The 17,190-nt window shown below is 36.4% G+C and overlaps 1 protein-coding gene and 1 long non-coding RNA gene across 3 annotated transcripts in view; one reads left to right on the top strand and one right to left on the bottom strand.

The window, feature by feature from the left end:
• LOC122917182 overlaps window positions 1-1,863 on the top strand; it is a 13,664-nt gene extending 11,801 nt beyond the window's left edge. The window contains exon 4 of the long non-coding RNA XR_006386360.1: window positions 1,591-1,863. This is a non-coding gene — a long non-coding RNA (uncharacterized LOC122917182). The remainder of the gene's footprint in view (window positions 1-1,590) is intronic.
• GIN1 (gypsy retrotransposon integrase 1) overlaps window positions 1-17,190 on the bottom strand; it is a 25,879-nt gene extending 8,689 nt beyond the window's left edge. The window contains exons 1-4 of one of the 2 annotated variants that reach the window (XM_044264701.1): window positions 17,115-17,190; window positions 7,265-7,410; window positions 5,240-5,433; window positions 3,209-3,514 (exon numbers count right to left, since the gene is read on the bottom strand). In XM_044264701.1, coding sequence (XP_044120636.1) covers window positions 3,209-3,514; window positions 5,240-5,433; window positions 7,265-7,403 — 639 coding nt within the window. In that variant the 5' untranslated portion in view covers window positions 7,404-7,410; window positions 17,115-17,190. Of the gene's footprint in view, window positions 1-3,208; window positions 3,515-5,239; window positions 5,434-7,264; window positions 7,411-17,114 lie in introns of those variants that run through there. The other variant, XM_044264709.1, reaches the window with a different exon arrangement.

Below are 17,190 nucleotides of genomic sequence, written 5' to 3'. Positions count from 1 at the left end.
TGTGTAATACACACACACTGTATGCATCCACAGTGTAATATTCTAATCTTATTTCAACACTTTAGCAGTGTTTGGTATGTGTTTGCTGACAAAAGAAACCATTTCATTTTGTCACCATTATGCTAATATTTAAGCCATTTAAGCTAATATTTAAGCCAAAAAGAACACATTTTCTCAATCTTCAGTGATTTTTAGTTTTTTGCTATTAAACTTTACAAAAGAGGCTTATAAACATTTATTGCTACCTTTGTTAAAATTTCCAAAGACTTGGATTATCACATGACTTTAAACATAACCAGAAAAAGTGGTGACTCATAATAGCTTCATACAGTCATTATTTTTATCTCTGAGCACATCATGCACTAAGGGTGAAGCTTTTCATTAGATATGGTGGAAGCAAATCAGTATTTCAAATCAGTTTCTTGATATTTTGAATTTAGGTGACCAATTTCCTATCATATTTGTTTTCATCTCATTAATATGTCTATAAAAGAACTAGTACCAGAAGTTAAGTAGAAGTGTCAGCTTTATCATTTTCTTATGGCTGACAGGTGATTGCATTATTGTATTATCTTGTTTTCACTGTAAGAAACTTAAGCCACCTGGCTATTCTATGAGGAGTAGTTTGGTGGAAATTAGATGATATTCAGAAATGCAACTACTACTGAAAACAAAGAATGAGCAAGGAAACTAATGAAGACCTCTTACATGTTATGGATTCTTATTCTTTTCTCAAGATAACTTTATATATCATGTATGATATACAATCCTTTTTTTTTGTTTTTAAAGCCTTCTTTTTTTTGTTTTTAAAGATTTTATTTATTTAATAGAGAGATACATAGTGAGAGAAGGAAGACCAGCAGAAGGAATGGGAGAGGGAGAAGCAGGCTTCCCGCCGAGCAGGGAGCCTGATGTTGGGCTCAATCCCAGGACCCTGGGATCATGACCTGAGCCAAAGGCAAATGCTTATCAACTGAGCCACCCAGAAGCCCCCAATCATCTGCGTTCTTACATGTTGTGGATTCTTACTCTTTTCTCAAGATAACTTTATATAACATGTGTGATGTACAACCACCTGCCTTGTTGATCTGGGATGCTCTTAACCATCTATACATACCATTAGCAAAACTTCTTTTCTTTCTTATTTATTAGGTAAAAAAGAAATATAAGCAGAACTTCTAACACTGTTTATCCTATAAACTGGATTGTTTCATATGCCTCATTTGGACTATTGCTCTGTCAGTCAAGGCAGGCAAGATTATCTGATAGTCAACAGAAGACATTCAAGTCTCAGCTTTAATGCAACAATTTTACTGCTTGCTCTTATGAACCTGGCTATGCATCAGAATGTCTCTTCATGGCAGTTATTCTTGACTATGTGCCTTAGCAGTCCTAGATGAGAGAGATCCCACCACCCTATAATGTAATAACTGGAATGTTCAGTCAATTCCCTAGAAAAAAAATAAGTATTATTACTATTTTTGTTTTTTAGATAAGTTAAAATGGTCTTAATTTTCAATATTCATTCCTATTTAATTTGAACACTTTTCCACATTTGTTATTCATTTATTATTATTTTTTTTTTTACAGATTGACTTATCTGAGAGAGAGACAAGGAGTGCGCACACCCGCGGATGCATGGGAGCTGAAAGGAGCAATAAAAAGAGGGACAAGGAGACTCCATGCTGACTGCAGAGCCAACATGGGGCTCAAATCCAGGACCCTGAGATCATGACCTGAGTGAAATTAAGAGCCAAACACTTAACCAACTGGACCACCCAGGGCTAGGAATGGGATTTGGGGTGGGTTTCCACCATTCCCTAATTGATATAGGTGGCTCACAGCACTTAAACTATACAAACAAGGGGTGCCTGGGTGGCTCAGTGGGTTAAGCCTTTGCCTTTGGCTTAGGTCATGATCTCAGCGTCCTGGGATTGAGCCCCGCATCGGGCTCTCTGCTCAGCAGGGAGCCTGCTTCCTCCTGTCTCTCTGCCTGCCTCTCTGCCTGCTTGGCCTCTCTCTCTGTCAAATAAATAAATAAATAAATAAATAACAAAAAAACAAAACAAAACAAAACAAAAAACTATACAAACAAGGTGGTTTATGCCAAACACCATTTTTCCTTTAGAATCTAGAATTTTGGTACGAGCCAGGCAGTGGGCACCTTTGTGACTAGCTACCAAAAAAAAAAAAATCCTAGGCACTGAGGGGCACCTATGTGGCTGTTGGTTAAGCATCTGCCTTTGGCTCAGGTCACAATCTCGGGGTCCCGGGATTGAGCCCCACATTGGGTTCTCTGCTCAGTGAGGAGTCTGCTTTTCCACCCTACTCTCCCTCTGTACTCTCCCTCTCTCTCTTTCTCTCTCAAATAATAATTTTTAAAAAATGATTAATCTTAAAAAAAAAATCCTAGGCACTGTGTCTCTAATGAGCTTCCCTGGTAGCACATTTTACATGTGCTTGCTTTAATTCCTTGTTGACAGAATTAAGCATGTCTGGCTGTAATTTTTGTTTATATCAGTACTCTGTTTAATTATGAAAATTTTAAAATATGCCTTAAGTGTCATAGTCACTATTCCTTTTTTAGAATTTTCATATATATTCTTGCCTGCATATTCTTTCAAGTTAACTTAATCTGTAAAAAGGTGAGGGCAAGAAATAAGCTCCCTCCTTATTAATGCTGATTAGAAATTAATTATATAAATTACTGTGATTTGGGAAAAATCAATACCTTTCAATACTGAATATTCTCATTCATAAACATGATATATTGTCAACTCTCCCTCTATATGTCAATCATATAATTTTTTTTAACGATTTTATTTTTAAGTAATCTCTACGCCCCATATGGGTCTTGAACTTTCAACCCTGAGATCAGGAGTCATATGCTCTATCCACTGAGCCAGCCAGGGACCCCCAATCATGGAATTTTTAAGCTAGAAGTAAACAAGGATTATTTGGTCCAGTTTCCTCATTTTTAGTTTTAGGAAGCCTAAAGACAGATTTATAATTACTTACTTACACAATCAACATAAAAATCCTGGTCTCTTAATTGCCAGTCCAGCTACCTTTGTGCTATGCAATATTAAACTTCAATTATCTGTACCAATTTATATAAACTTACTAAGAACCCTATAATGCATAGGTGTGCGCGGCACTGAAAGTTTAGTAAAATATGCTCTTAGACCTAACTAATTATTTGTCTTACCTCATGAATGAACTCTTCTCTTTGGTCCATTATTATTTTCTGAGGCGGTCCATATAAGAAAAATATATTGATAATAGCTTTAGAAATTTCTGATGCTGAAACATCACAGAGAGGCAAAATCACAACCCATTTTGTGAACAAATCTGTCATGATTATAGTATAAACATGACTTCTGTTGCTTGCATGAAATGGGCCCATCAGATCAACAGTAACTATACTCCATGGATTTTCCACCTTCAGAAGGTGCTGTTTCGGTGCTAGAATAACTGTATTTTTTGCCACTTGGCAATGCTGACAAGCATATACCTATAAAACAGTCACACAATAAGAAAAAGGATATACAGATGTTTATATAGTCAACATAATAAAAGCAGTCTTATAAGTATGAAGTTTTTATTAAAATGGCTAAATAGTTACTTTCTGTTTTGAAGGAGAAACCGTTAGACTATTCTCAGAATAGAATAAAACCTTCTGTTCAGAATAATAAGCAAGTAAATACTTGCTATTACAATCCAGTGACTACGTTAAGGGGTCTTATTAACATAGAACATCACTCTAGTTTACATTCAACAAATATTTTTTATGTAAATAAATATTAAAACAAATTTCTTATATCAAATTTATTATATTTTTAAGTCAATATCTGAATATATAATAATTTCTATAAGCAAAAGATTTTTGATCTATTCCAATAGTATTTACTAAAGCATAATTTTATTCAAAAAATACTTAGAGATGCCAGAAATTCCTCAAGGTCCCAGGAAAATAGAAAGAACAAAAACAAAGCCCATGCTGCCATGGAGCTTTTAATGTGAGTGGGATGAGAACTGATTAACATATGGATGGTGCCAATGCTCAGCATATTTCGAGAATTCCACTTTGGAAACCACTTTCAGACCAACTTGTGAACAAAATTTTATAAACTCTCTTTGCATAGTTACTTTTAATCAGAAGTTTTATTGTCCAAATTATATACTAGCTTTCATCATAAATAACCAATGTTTCTAAAAACCATATCCATTCTCAAATGATAAAGAGCTGACAAAGATCAAAGAAATGTGTGGCAGGTTCTAAAAGCAAATACAAATATTGAGGTCTACCTGCACAGACAACAAACTGATATTACAAACAATATTTAAACGTTGCTTTAATTCTTTACACCTGAAGTGACAATCTTTTGATGTACTATTATAATTATTAAAAGGATCTCACATAGACACCAAGACATATAGAGTACACTAGAAGGAGTAGGGATCAGGTGACCTACCAGTAAAAACACCAGAATTCCTAGGTGAATATACTTTAAAAAGCTGAAGGTTGTAGTAAGTTATAAAGTTACAAAACTCCGAGTAATGTCATCATTTTTACAACTTGATTTTGACTTTAGTTGGTTTTGGGTCTCTGCCATTTTGACATTTTCTACATCAAGATGAGATATGCACAAAAGATGACAGCACACACTGGACCTCACTTACAAACAGATTCTCCTCTTGAGAAGAGATTAAATGATGGCCATTAAAGAGGTAATCATTTAGTCAAAGGAATTTCACCCCTATTTGAATTCTGTCAATATAAAAGAGTTCAATGATGAAAATCTGGTTCTAAATAATCTATTTTAATATGCTATTTTTCAAAATTTTAAATACTGTTTTAGTTCAAATTATGCTTTAGTGATTCTAAAGGAGAATTTGAAAACCTGATTTCTTTTTTTTTTTTTTTTTTGAGGGGGGGTAGGGAGGGGAAGAGGGAGAGAGAGAATCTTAAGCAGGTTTCATGCCCAGTGCAGAGCTTGAAGTGGGGCTCTGTCTCACAACCCTGAGATCATGACCTCAGGTGAAATCAAGAGCCAAGCACCCTGAAGGAGAATTTTGATGGGAAATAAAACTCCTTTTAAATGTTTTTGTACAAACACTACCCATAGAAAAAGTACTTAACAAGAGGTAATCTCCAGAGTAAATCTGAAGCAATAATGAATTCTGGATATCTACTACAAAGATACTATTTAAAATATTCTTAATATGTAAGCCATACCCACTGTTTGACATCATTGGTCACAGAAGTCCAATAATAATTGGATTCCACTAGAGTAAGGGTTCTGGATATGCCATGATGAGCTCCAGTGTCATTTTCATGGCATTCTCTTAGGACTTTCTTTTTTTCTTCTTCTGAAACAATTACCAAACGGTTTTGTTTTCTGTCTTTTCCAACATAAAAGAGCTTTTTTTCTGGAATAAATCATAACAAAAAGACACTATTGCAATTTTTAGAGATCAATATAGTTTTTAGATAATCTAATCATGGCCTTATCATCAAACCATTATGGTTTTTTAAAATCTTTTTCCCTCTAAGAATACTTATTTGTAATGAATGCATACATACAACCTGAGAGGTTCTCAGCTGTTATGTTTGCTTGTTATATAGGAGGATCACTAGTTGCTATAATTTTGTAGCTATCCATACCAGTGGAGCTAGTTTGTTCACCAAAACATGTGATAACTACAGGAGCATGAAATTATCTTTTTATGGGAATACTCAAACTGGAAAAGTACTTGCAGGCACCCCTTAAAAATGGCATGAATTAGCAGATGAATTATGTATAGATAAGCAACTTCTGGAACAGAATTTTCCAAAATAGTATTTCAACATAACTTACATTTTCGTAAGCAATCACACTGTTAAGTTTTTCTAGATTTGAACAGGAGGTGGGATGTGCAAAGCAGGAAAGCAAGAGAATCTTTATCCTTAAGATAGTTTTCTGTTTTCCTCTGGAGGGTACCTGAGAAGAATCCATAGCTGGAAAGCAATTGAGGTGGGGAAAGAATCCTCTCTCTCTCCAGGGTGAGTACATACTCCAGTATGAGTACATACTCCAAAATACAGCACTAAGTTACTAGTGTTTAATTAAGCATAAGCTGAGTGAAACATTCCTTCCTTGAATTAGAAGGTAAGCAACCTAAGGGCAGGAATCTTATCTACCTTATTCATCCATGTATTATCCCTAAGGCCTAAAATGTGATTGACACACAGTAGGAACTTGGTAAACATTTGCTGCATAAATGTTTAAATAAATAAATGAATGAATGAATCATAACTTTACTAAGAGCTAAGAGGTGTAGTTATGAAATATAAAGTTACAGGACTGGGTATACACAGAGATATGAGGAAGCATTTATATATTATTTTAAAGTCCCCTGATTTTGTACCGAGAGGAAAAACTTCCATTAATTAATAGCACCAACATTCATTTAGTCCTCTGGCAACCTAACTTCTGGCTTATTTCATTGCAAACGTCTCTTCCCTTTGAAGGAAGAGAAGAAGGAAAAATTACCATAATCTTTCAACATAAATTTTCCACTGCCTTTCAAATATTTAATCCATTTAAGGGGATTAGGTATCCAAAAATGAATGTGATCCTGAAAATATCTGATGGCAGAGGGACCACAGATATAAATACAGTAAAAAGTCAATATTTTCATATCAGCATCAAATAAGCTCTTCATCAATAGTGACATAAATGCTAGAAAATGCCATTAAAGTAGGAACTACCTGAGCATGAGATGTTAATTTAAGTGAGTGTTTTTATTTTTATTGTTTGCCATGGTTATCATTTTCTATGATTTAAAGTCCTTTTCATGTTTACTGGTATTCAGTTAGCTTCACTGGAACTTTTATTTTGCTTTTGACTGAGAGTCATCATCAACTGCGCTGGTAATTGTTAAGCAACAACCAGTTACTGCAGAAAATTCTCTGAATTCCACAAAGTACACATGGAAAATCATCTATATTAACTCTACACTTAAGATTTGGGGCATACATGTTACCTTTGTTTCTTTTCTTTTTCTTTCTTTCTTTTTTAGAGACAGAGAGAAAGAGAGTGTGTATGAGCGGGGGTGAGGTGACAGGGAGGGGGAGAGGGAGAAAGAATCTTAAAGAGGCTCCATACCCAGCACAGAGCCCCACACCGGGCTCCACCTCAGGACCCTGAGATCATGACCTGAGTCAAAATCAAGAGTCGGATGCTTAACCAACTCAGCCATGCAGGTGCCCCAGTGTTACCTTTGAAGATAAATTTTTTTGCTGCTCTTCTTATGCCACTTCTTTCACTTGGTAGTGTAGTTGGATGATATTCACCAGTTCGTTTATAATATGCAATCTGTTTAAGATGAAGGTCACCATTTTTTCCACTACGGACCATGATGAACCTAGGTAAAGGTATTTAAAGATATAATTTGAATGGTAAGTTCATTCAGTTGCTATTTTGGTTCATGCTTCTGTCACATTTCTGCTTACATATGATTGAACATTCCCGGAATATTATCTGTGATGGAGATAAATATAGTACAGAAAAGGAACTGTGTGGTGTATACGAACTAAAATACTCAAAAGCTATTTTTGAGATACATCATAACACATTATCTTGTCTCCTTCCATGTGAAAAGAAATGCTGAAAATTTTCCACATACTAGGAAAAAACAAAATCAATGATTACACTTCAAAAAGTTTTGCATAAAGTCTCTCACTACCATCAATCGAAATCTTAATTACATAGAATGGTTCTGTTGTATGACATTTAAATACGTGATAGGTTATAAAGGGGAAAAATGGTTTTTTGCCCCCTTCTAAATATATTCATGGTCGGGACGCCTGGGTGGCGCAGTTGGTTGGACGACTGCCTCCGGCTCAGGGCGTGATCCTGGAGTCCCGGGATCGAGTCCCACATCAGGCTCCCAGCTCCATGGGGAGTCTGCTTCGCTCTCTGACCTTCTCCTCGCTCATTCTCTCTCTCACTGTCTCTCTCTCTCAAATAAATAAAATTAAAAAAAAAAATCTTTAAAAATAAATATATTCATGGTCATTGCAAAATGCAAAAAAAAAAAAAAAAAAAAAAAAAAAAAGTCCACTCAGGTAATTTATGAAAAAGATCTATTTTGGAAATGTTTAAATGATAAATGACAGAGAAGATATTTAGTTATGCCAGATCTCATATACTCTTCTGAACTAAATAAAAGCTGCTTTTTCTTGAACAGAACTGATTTTTGGTCCTGTACATACTTTATCTATGTTATAAAGAAAACTCTGGCCGTACCAGCAAAAACAAAACAAAATAAAATGTGTCTATTTTAGACCATAAATTATATGGGAAACCATTAAGTTTAAAAAAAAAAAAAAGGCCCTTTCATATTTTTAGGTGAAAGAAACTATTCTATGCAGATTATTCTGTTTGCCACCACTCCCACCCTTCCAGATCAATCTTTTGGCCTTTCTTTCCCTGCTACTGTGCCCTAAGAGACTGACCCTTGGAAACTATACTTACAGTTTTCTGATTAGGCTTGCTCAGTGGGAGGTGCCAGGAGGCAAATCAGAATGCAGAAGCAGTCAGGATATTTATTTATTGGTTTAGGCTGCAACCCTCTGCAACTACTGCTTCTGTGGAATAGCCCATCTTCCATGTTTCTAATTCTCACTGCAAGTCTATAATATCATTTCTTCTTTTCGCTAACGCAGGAACACTAGTCCATCATCATGCCCTGCTCTTACTAATCTCAGGGTACCATGTGGATTTCTTTGACCCTGTTCTTAGGTCTTTTAAATAGGAGCTTCATTAAATTTTCTTCAAATTTCCAGGAGAATGTATCTTCTGTCCTCCCCCACCCCAGATTTTATTTATTTGACAGAGAGAGAGAGAGCGCGAGCTTGCGCGGGGGGGTGAGGGGGTGGGTAGGGAAGGAGAAGGAGAAGTAGGCTCCCTGCCTAGCAGGGAGCCCAACATAGGGTTGGATCCCAGGAGCCTGGGAACATGACCTGAGCCTGGAATCATGACCTAAGGCATACGCTTAAGGACTGAGCCAACCAGGTGCCCCATCCCCCATCTTCTGTTTCCTACTAGGACTATAACACAGAAGCTTAAAATTTTTAATTCTGAAAACAATATTGATATTTTCTGATTACTAGAAGATCTAGTGATGAGTGTACAAGAGAGTATTACTGCAGAAAAATGTTAGAATAAAAAAGAATAGACTGCCCAGGAACCTATGGCTTTAACAGTCTATTAAGTTTCTTCTTCTATGATATAGCACTTATCATAGTGCTATATGATAAAACCATCTTTCCGATCTTTTCATAACGTCCACTGAGGATATCAGTACATTTATAATATCTCTTAGTCTTGGGTTAGCATAAAGTGTAACCTATTTTATGGTCTATATAAACATTTCTTCAACAGGACACAAAAAACCACTATTCTTAATTAGGAGGAAAAAATTATAACAAATTGTACTTCATCAAAATCACAACCCATTCAAGAGACATCTTTAAGGAAAGGAAAAGGTAATCCACAGACTGGCAGAAGATATCTTTAATATGTATATCTAACAAGGGACTCATACTCAGCATACATAAACAACTGCAAATCAAAAAGAAATGGATAAAAACCCAACTCAAAAAATAAAAGTAAAATCTTACACGGCACTTTAAAAAAGAAGATATCCAAATGGTTAACAAGCAAGTGAAAATGTGCTCAACATCACTACTCCAAAAGCAAATTAAGAAGTCATGATTTCTGTTAACTACACACTATCAAAAGGGGTAAAATTAAAAACATAGACAATGCCACCTATAAGAACAGGTAACAAATGAAACACTTATACATGATGGCAGTGCAAAACGCTACAGCTACCTTGGAAAACTGAGTCTTCTAACTTGTCTACAGTAAGGACTTGACCAATCTACTTTTGAATTTATACCCCAGTGAAATGAATACATGACTATCAAAAGACGTGTAAGAAAATGTTCATAGACTTTTTGTAGTCAGAATAACCCCTAATTGGAAACAGTAAAGGCATGGAAAGATTTTACTATGTATATACTTAGCCCTTGTCCTGTGGCTCTGTTTTCAAGTTCCATCATGCTCTAAATCTTAGTTCTTTTCAAACTCTCTTAGGTGAAGTACCATTCCCCCTGACCCCTACCACCCACTCCATCTGTCAAAGAAGACCTTGATGCCTTTACTTTAATGTCACCCTCACTACAGTTTTTCCCCTGCCGAATGATTCTGGCACTTCCACTGTTCATCAATTTTCATTTTAGGGAAACTGGTGAATCAAGTAGGGAATACAGACTATGCTGGCCTACCTATCCATTTGCCTGCCTGTCACTCTAGCTCTGTATTAAGCCTCCTCAACTCTTAAACCAACAAGCAAAAATCATTTATCCTATTTTCAACTCCAGGGTACCCTGACACAAGCTCTTCCATGTCCAAGGGAGAGAAAGAACTGCCCTGTCTCATTTTATTTCTTAAAGATTTTATCTTTAAGTAATCTCTACATTCAACATGGGACTCAAACCCACAACTCTCAGATCAAAAGTCACATGCTCTGCTCACAGAGCCAGCTAGGCATCCCTGCCATTTCTCATTTTAGATTAAATCACTAGGGTCTATATTCTATAAAATATATGACCAACCCCAAATTATGGTTTTCTATGAGTGGCTTTTGGAATCAACAATGTTCTAAATCATCTAAAACAGAACCTTGAAACATCCCATCCTAGCCAGCTTCTGAGCATGGTATCTGGAATAAGACATGATTTATACAAATAAGATAAAATCCTTTAGTGCCTTCCTTTCAGAGATCAGTAAAGGTTGCAAAACCTGAAGGACCTTAAAAAGAAAAGGGAAGAAGCATTTTCAGGCCTATTAAAAAGCCTCCAGGAGCAAAACCAAACTCGGCACACCTTATGAAAAAATACAGGTTCCATAACACAGAGGGATATGGGTAATTGTAACTGGTAGAAAAAAAAAACTGGCTATTGGACAACATGAATGTCTCCATAAACTACAGTGATGTCCATTATTTTCCCCTTATACTTAAAAACTTCTACCTTTTAAGTTCCCCCAACTGTCCTCTACAATTCTCCAGGGTGTCTCAGTCCACTTGGGTTGCTCTAACAATATACCATAGACTGGGTGTCTTATTAACAACAAACATTTATTTCTCACAGTTCTAGAGGCTGAAAAGTCTAAGCACAAGCTGGAAGATTCAGTGTCTGGTAAAAGCTTGCTTCTTCCTTCATAGATTACCTCTTTGCTTTGTCTTCACATAACAGAAGGTGCTGGGGAGCTCTCTGACGTCACTTTTAAAAGAGCACTAATTCCAGGGTGTCTGGGTGGCTCTGTCGGTTAAGTGCCAACTCTTGATCTCAGCTAAGGTCTTGATCTCAGGGCTGAGTTCAAGCCTTGCACTGGGCTCCACACTGGGCATGGAGACTACTTAAAACAACAACAGCAGCAGCAGCAAAAATGAAAGGCACTAATTCCATTCTTGAGGGCTCCATCCTCATGACCTAATCACATTTCAAACGCATCACCTCTTAATACCGTCACACTGGTGGTTAGGATTTCAACATACAGATTTGCAGGAGCAGGGTTATGGGGGAGAGAACACACAAACATCCAGAAAATCTTTTCTCTGATTACTCAATATAAGATAAAGCCCTTAGTACATTTAAGCATCTATGCTATTAGGATACTCCTGGCTGTCCTACCTAAAATACATGAACAAAGATTCATGTTCAGAAAGTCTATTCACTAAAATTAACCTTTCCACTTCCAAACCCTTAACTTTTGAAGAACTGAAAATACATCAACATAGAAGAATTTTTGCTCCTCAGAGCAAGCGCATAGTACAAAAGTTCAAGGAATAGAAGAAATCAATAAACAAAATTTTGAAAACTGAGTTCTCTGAGGTTTTTGGCTTTGTTGTTTGTTTGTTGTCAACATTAAGGTAGAGTGGACTCTTCTAATGGTGGAAGACATAAAAATCAGAAAATTTCCACATATTTTTGTATTTCAAAAGTGTGTTATATAAGGGTTGGCTGTCTTAGTAAAGAAAAGAACACTAAAAGGGTTGATTATTTGACAGTTACCTTGAAACTTAAAAACTATTCATTGTCCTAAGCATATTTTTATCTTCCAAATGAATTATTAGACAGAGTAGACACTATTAAAGACTGCCCTTGGCCATCTTCACTGCTTACTGACAAAGTCTGAACTATTTAGCCATGCCTCTACAACCTGGCACAAAACAAGCTCACAGTTTCTCCTCTCGCCTTCTTTATATACCTTTGCCCACATCCCAACCACTCTCTGTACCTTGGTTTATGTCACAATTTCCCCTGTGAATGGTTTATCCTTCCAATTTTATCTGAGTAAATCTTTTTTTTTTTTCTTTCCTAAGATTTTATTTATTAGAGAGAAAAAAGCAGACTTCCCACTGAGCAGGAAGCCCAGCTTGGGCTTGATCCCAGGACTCAGCTATCATGACCTGAGTCCAGGGCAGATGCTTAACTAACTGAGCCACATAGGTGCCCCTACCTGATTAAGTCTTAACCATTTTTCAAAATAAATCTCTTAGCACCTCATTGAAGCAAGCCTTTCATGTCTGAATCTGAAGCGATCTCAACCTCTCCTGACCTTTGTACCACTGAAGAACTTCCTATGTTTTACTCACTACTGCAGTTGTCAGGCCTTTCATCCATGTAACTTTATTTGTTCATTCATTTACCAAGTCCTTAAATCCTTATATGCACTAGGTTATGGGAATACAAAGCTAAATAATAAAAAACCAAAAACCTTTTGTTCTTTTATTTTTTTTAAAGATTTATTTATTTGTTTATTTGAGAGAGAGAGAGCAAGAGCGAGAGGAGAGAGAAGTTGAACAGGAGCAAGGGGAAGGGGCAAAGGGAGAGAATCTCAAGCAGAAACCACCTCAGCACGAAGCTCATTGCAGGGGCTTGATCTCATGACTCTGAGATCATGACCAGAGCTGAAATCAAGAGTCAGATGCTTAATTAACTGCACCACCCAGGCGCCCCAAAAAACTTTTGTTCTTTTAAAGGCAATGTTAAGAAAGTGAAAAGAATAATAACAGCTGGGAGAAAATATTTGCAGTATACAAATATAATTAAAAACTTGTATTCAGAACTTATAAATAACTCTTATTTCTTTCAAGTTTTCATTTAAATTCTAGTTAACATATATGGTAAATTTGGTTTCAGGTGTAGAATTTAGTAGTTCATCACTACATATAACACCCAGTGCTCATCACAAGTGCCCTCCTTAATACCCATCACCTACCCTCCTCCCTCCATCAACCCTCAGTTTGTTCTCTATAGTTAAGAGTCTCTTACGGTTTGCTTCTCTCTCTTTTTTTTCTTTCCCTATGTTCATCTGTTTTGTTTCTTAGAGTCCACATATAAGTGAAATATGGTATTTGTCTTTCTCTGACTTATTTTGCCTTGTTTAAATCTCTAGCTCCATCCTCATCATGGCAAAGAATTTGTAAAGAATTCTTAAATCTCAGTAAGGTACAAACAATCCAACTTAGAAAATGGGCAAAAGATTTGAACAGACCTTTCATCAAAGAAAGTATGACTTGCGAATAAACACATGAAAATATGCGCAACACAATTAGACATTTAAAAAAACAAATAAAGTTAAAATACTGCTATACATCTATCAAAAAGGCCAAAAAAGAAAAGGAAAAAAAGCTAACAATACTAAGTACTACCAATGATACAGAACATCGCTGGTGAGAATACAAAACGTTACAAACATGCTGGAAAACAGTTTTAACTCAAGAGAAATTAAAGTATATGTCCATACAAATGTGTATGGGACTGTTTCTAGAAGCTTTATTCCTAACAGCTGAAATCTGAAGACAAACCAAATGTTCAGAACTGGTGAGTGGATAAATAAATCATGGTAGATCCATATGGTGAAATACTACTCAGCACTGACAATGAGCGAACTAAAAAGGTACTTAATAGGGATAAATCTAAAAACCATAATGTTTTTATGCTAAATGAAAAAAGTCAGACACAAACCGCTCCATACTATATGCTATTATTTAAATGACATCTGAAAAAGCCAAAACTACAGGGGCAAGGAATAATTTTTTTTAATTAAAGGAGAATTTTGGGGTGCCTGGTGGCTCAGTGGGTTAAGCCTCTGCCTTCGGCTCAGGTCATGATCTCAGGGTCCTGGGATCAAGGCCCACATCAGGCTCTCTGCTCAGTGGGGAGCCTGCTTCCTCCTCTCTCTCTGCCTACTTGTGACTTTTCTCTCTCTCAGTCAAATAAATAAATAAAATATTTAAAAAAGGAGAATTTTTAATTAACTGCCAAGGCAATTTTTAAGAATTGCAAAACATTTATACAATGCTTTACTGTGATGATCCTCACAACATCCTATGAAGTAGGCACTAGCTGTATATCCACTTTATAGATAAGAAAATAGAGTTTCAGAGAGATTATCCAATTTGCTCAAAGCAACTCAGTGAGTGGGGGCACTGACATCTGAGCCTTGTTTTCTGTTGTTTCAAATTTTGTTGGATTTTTTCTCCCTGCTATGCTAATAACATCATTACTGTCAATCTCAGATTTCATAATACTTGGTTCAGGCCTCTTCTAGTGAAGTTGTAAATTATTTTGTAATTAATAATTCAGATTACATATGAAAAGTGACAAAAGTCTTATTCATTTAAAAATTTTTTTTATTTTTCATAAACATAGAATATATTTTTATCCCCAGGGGCACAGGTCTGTGAATCACCAGGTTTACACACTTCACAGCACTCACCATAACGTCTTATTAATTTTTAATGTTTATATCATTTCACATAGTTTGGGACACAGTGGACATTCACGTATTTGTGAATGAGCAAAGAATTATTTGCCACTCCTCATAGGAAAGATAGCAGTGAATTAAAAAAAAAAGAGCACATGTTCCAAACGTAATTGTTATTGCACTTAGGAAAACACTACTTCTCTTACATATATATGGCAATATAAGTAGGGTGTATCTACGAAGTCATGGCTTTCAGGAGTCAAAATTTGTGGTGTATGAGCTACCTAAGCTTTAGTAATCACATATGAAAAAAGAAAATAATACTTATTCCTCCTTTTTCATAAATATCAGGATCAGTGAAATTAAGGATTTGCAAAGTCCCTTGCAAATGGTAATTCAACATATAATTATTGTTAGAGTATTTATTATCATTCATATCAAACTGTTCAAAATAATAGAAAACTCTTTTCTCAAAACCTTTATCTACAAGGAAAAAGATTTTAAAATCTCGTTTTCACTAATGGTGATTAATGTTTTATGGTAACGTTTATGTTTTAATGCTAACAAGGAAAGCCAGAAGACTGAAGAGTTGCACACTTTGTAATGATTATAGTCTAATGTGGTTCACAAGCTTAATTAAATACATAAGAAAAATCAGTTCACAGGGGCGCCTGGGTGGCTCAGTGGGTTAAGCCGCTGCCTTCGGCTCAGGTCATGATCTCAGGGTCCTGGGATCGAGTCCTGCATCGGGCTCTCTGCTCGGCAGGGAGCCTGTTTCCTCCTCTCTCTCTCTGCCTGCCTCTCTGCCTACTTGTGATCTGTCTCTGTCAAATAAATAAATAAAATCTTTAAAAAAGAAAAGAAAAGAAAAGAAAAATCAGTTCACAAAAATGAAAATCATCTAAATAGGTTAAAATTTGCTGCTAATATTTGGCATTAATATACAGAAATAATACAGGCTTTAAGTTTTAAGAGTAGAACAAACATAAATCAAGTAGTTTCCCATATCCAAATATTAAACAAAAGTATCATTTACAAGGGAGAATTAGTGGTTTAAGTTATAAAAATAAATATTAAGCCTTCTTTAAATAGCCCTTATTTTTAAGAATTTGTGTTAAATAAGTACTTGTGTATTAAAATATGTAGGGATGACAAGAAGAGGTGAAGGTGGCTGATTACAAGTTCTGATTTTGCAAGAGGAACTGTCAGGGTCAAATTTGGTTAAGCTTTAACGCTAGGTCCCTAAGACAACGTCAAATAAAATCAGTAAGTAGTTGCGTAAATATTTGTTACTTAATTCCTTTGATTTTTATCTTGCGTATGCAAAAAGTAAGACAGTTAAGTATCACTTTAAGTAAGAACTGGACAAAACCCATCAAGGGCAACAACTTAAGTCTCCAAAGAGTTGTCACATGCATGTGTTCCAGCTTAAAAACTTAAATTTTGCAATATTTCAACATATTAACTTGTGATCAGAGTTTTTACTTCTGATTTAGTCTAATCTTTGAGAAAAAGAGGAACACGATTTTTTTTGGTCAGGTCTAAGAATGGGAAAACTAATGACACCAGAACACTTCTAATCGGCTTCAACCTACAAGTTCGTTGAACCAACATGCCCTCACTTCCAGAAGCAGACCCATAAAAGTCACGTGGGATACATGAATTTCCATTTTGGAATACGATTTCTCTACTTTGGCCCAGAAACGCTCATTTGAGGAAAACTCACACTGAGGTAGTGTTTTCCTTTTAAACTACACTACCGGACTAGATTCTCCCCCGAACTCCCCGCCAAAGGAAATTTTAATTTGGGGGCACGAGGGCAATTTTCCAGATCAAACGACAACGATGGTCAAGGCAAGTGGGGAGAATTCTCCAGCGTCCGCCAACTGCGGCAGGTCAACCTGCTCGCGGTCTCGGACGCTACTTTGACTATCGGAGAGCATTTCCAGCGAGTTTGAACGACTCGTTCATCAATTCTTAAGAGCAAGGTCCAGCTACACTTGGCCGGATCAGCCCAACGACCTGAAGCAAACCTCGTCCCACAGACGAAGCACCACCCCACGCCCAACTCCAGAACTCGCCCCTTTTCAAGTCGGCTGGCGCGGGACACCGCAACGCCCAAGCAAGGCCCTCTCTCCCCAAGAGCGCCTGCGCAATCTCCGCGGTCAATTAAACCCGTCCTTAAACTAGTCGATGCAAGTGGTTTCGAAATTACTGTCAGGGGATGCCTCACTTTAAAAAAAAAAAATACCTCTAACAAAGCATACCGGAACGACCACTCACCGAAAGTGGTCCTACACACAAACGACAGGATTTAAGCTTCCTCTCGCGACTTATCTGGTGCTGCCGGAAACGGAAC

The sequence above is a fragment of the Neovison vison genome, chromosome 1 (genome assembly GCF_020171115.1).
Source record: "Neovison vison isolate M4711 chromosome 1, ASM_NN_V1, whole genome shotgun sequence".
NCBI classification, from domain to species: domain Eukaryota; kingdom Metazoa; phylum Chordata; class Mammalia; order Carnivora; family Mustelidae; genus Neogale; species Neogale vison.
Note: the sequence above shows the minus strand (reverse complement) of the source record. Positions and strands in the feature narration are given on the sequence as shown.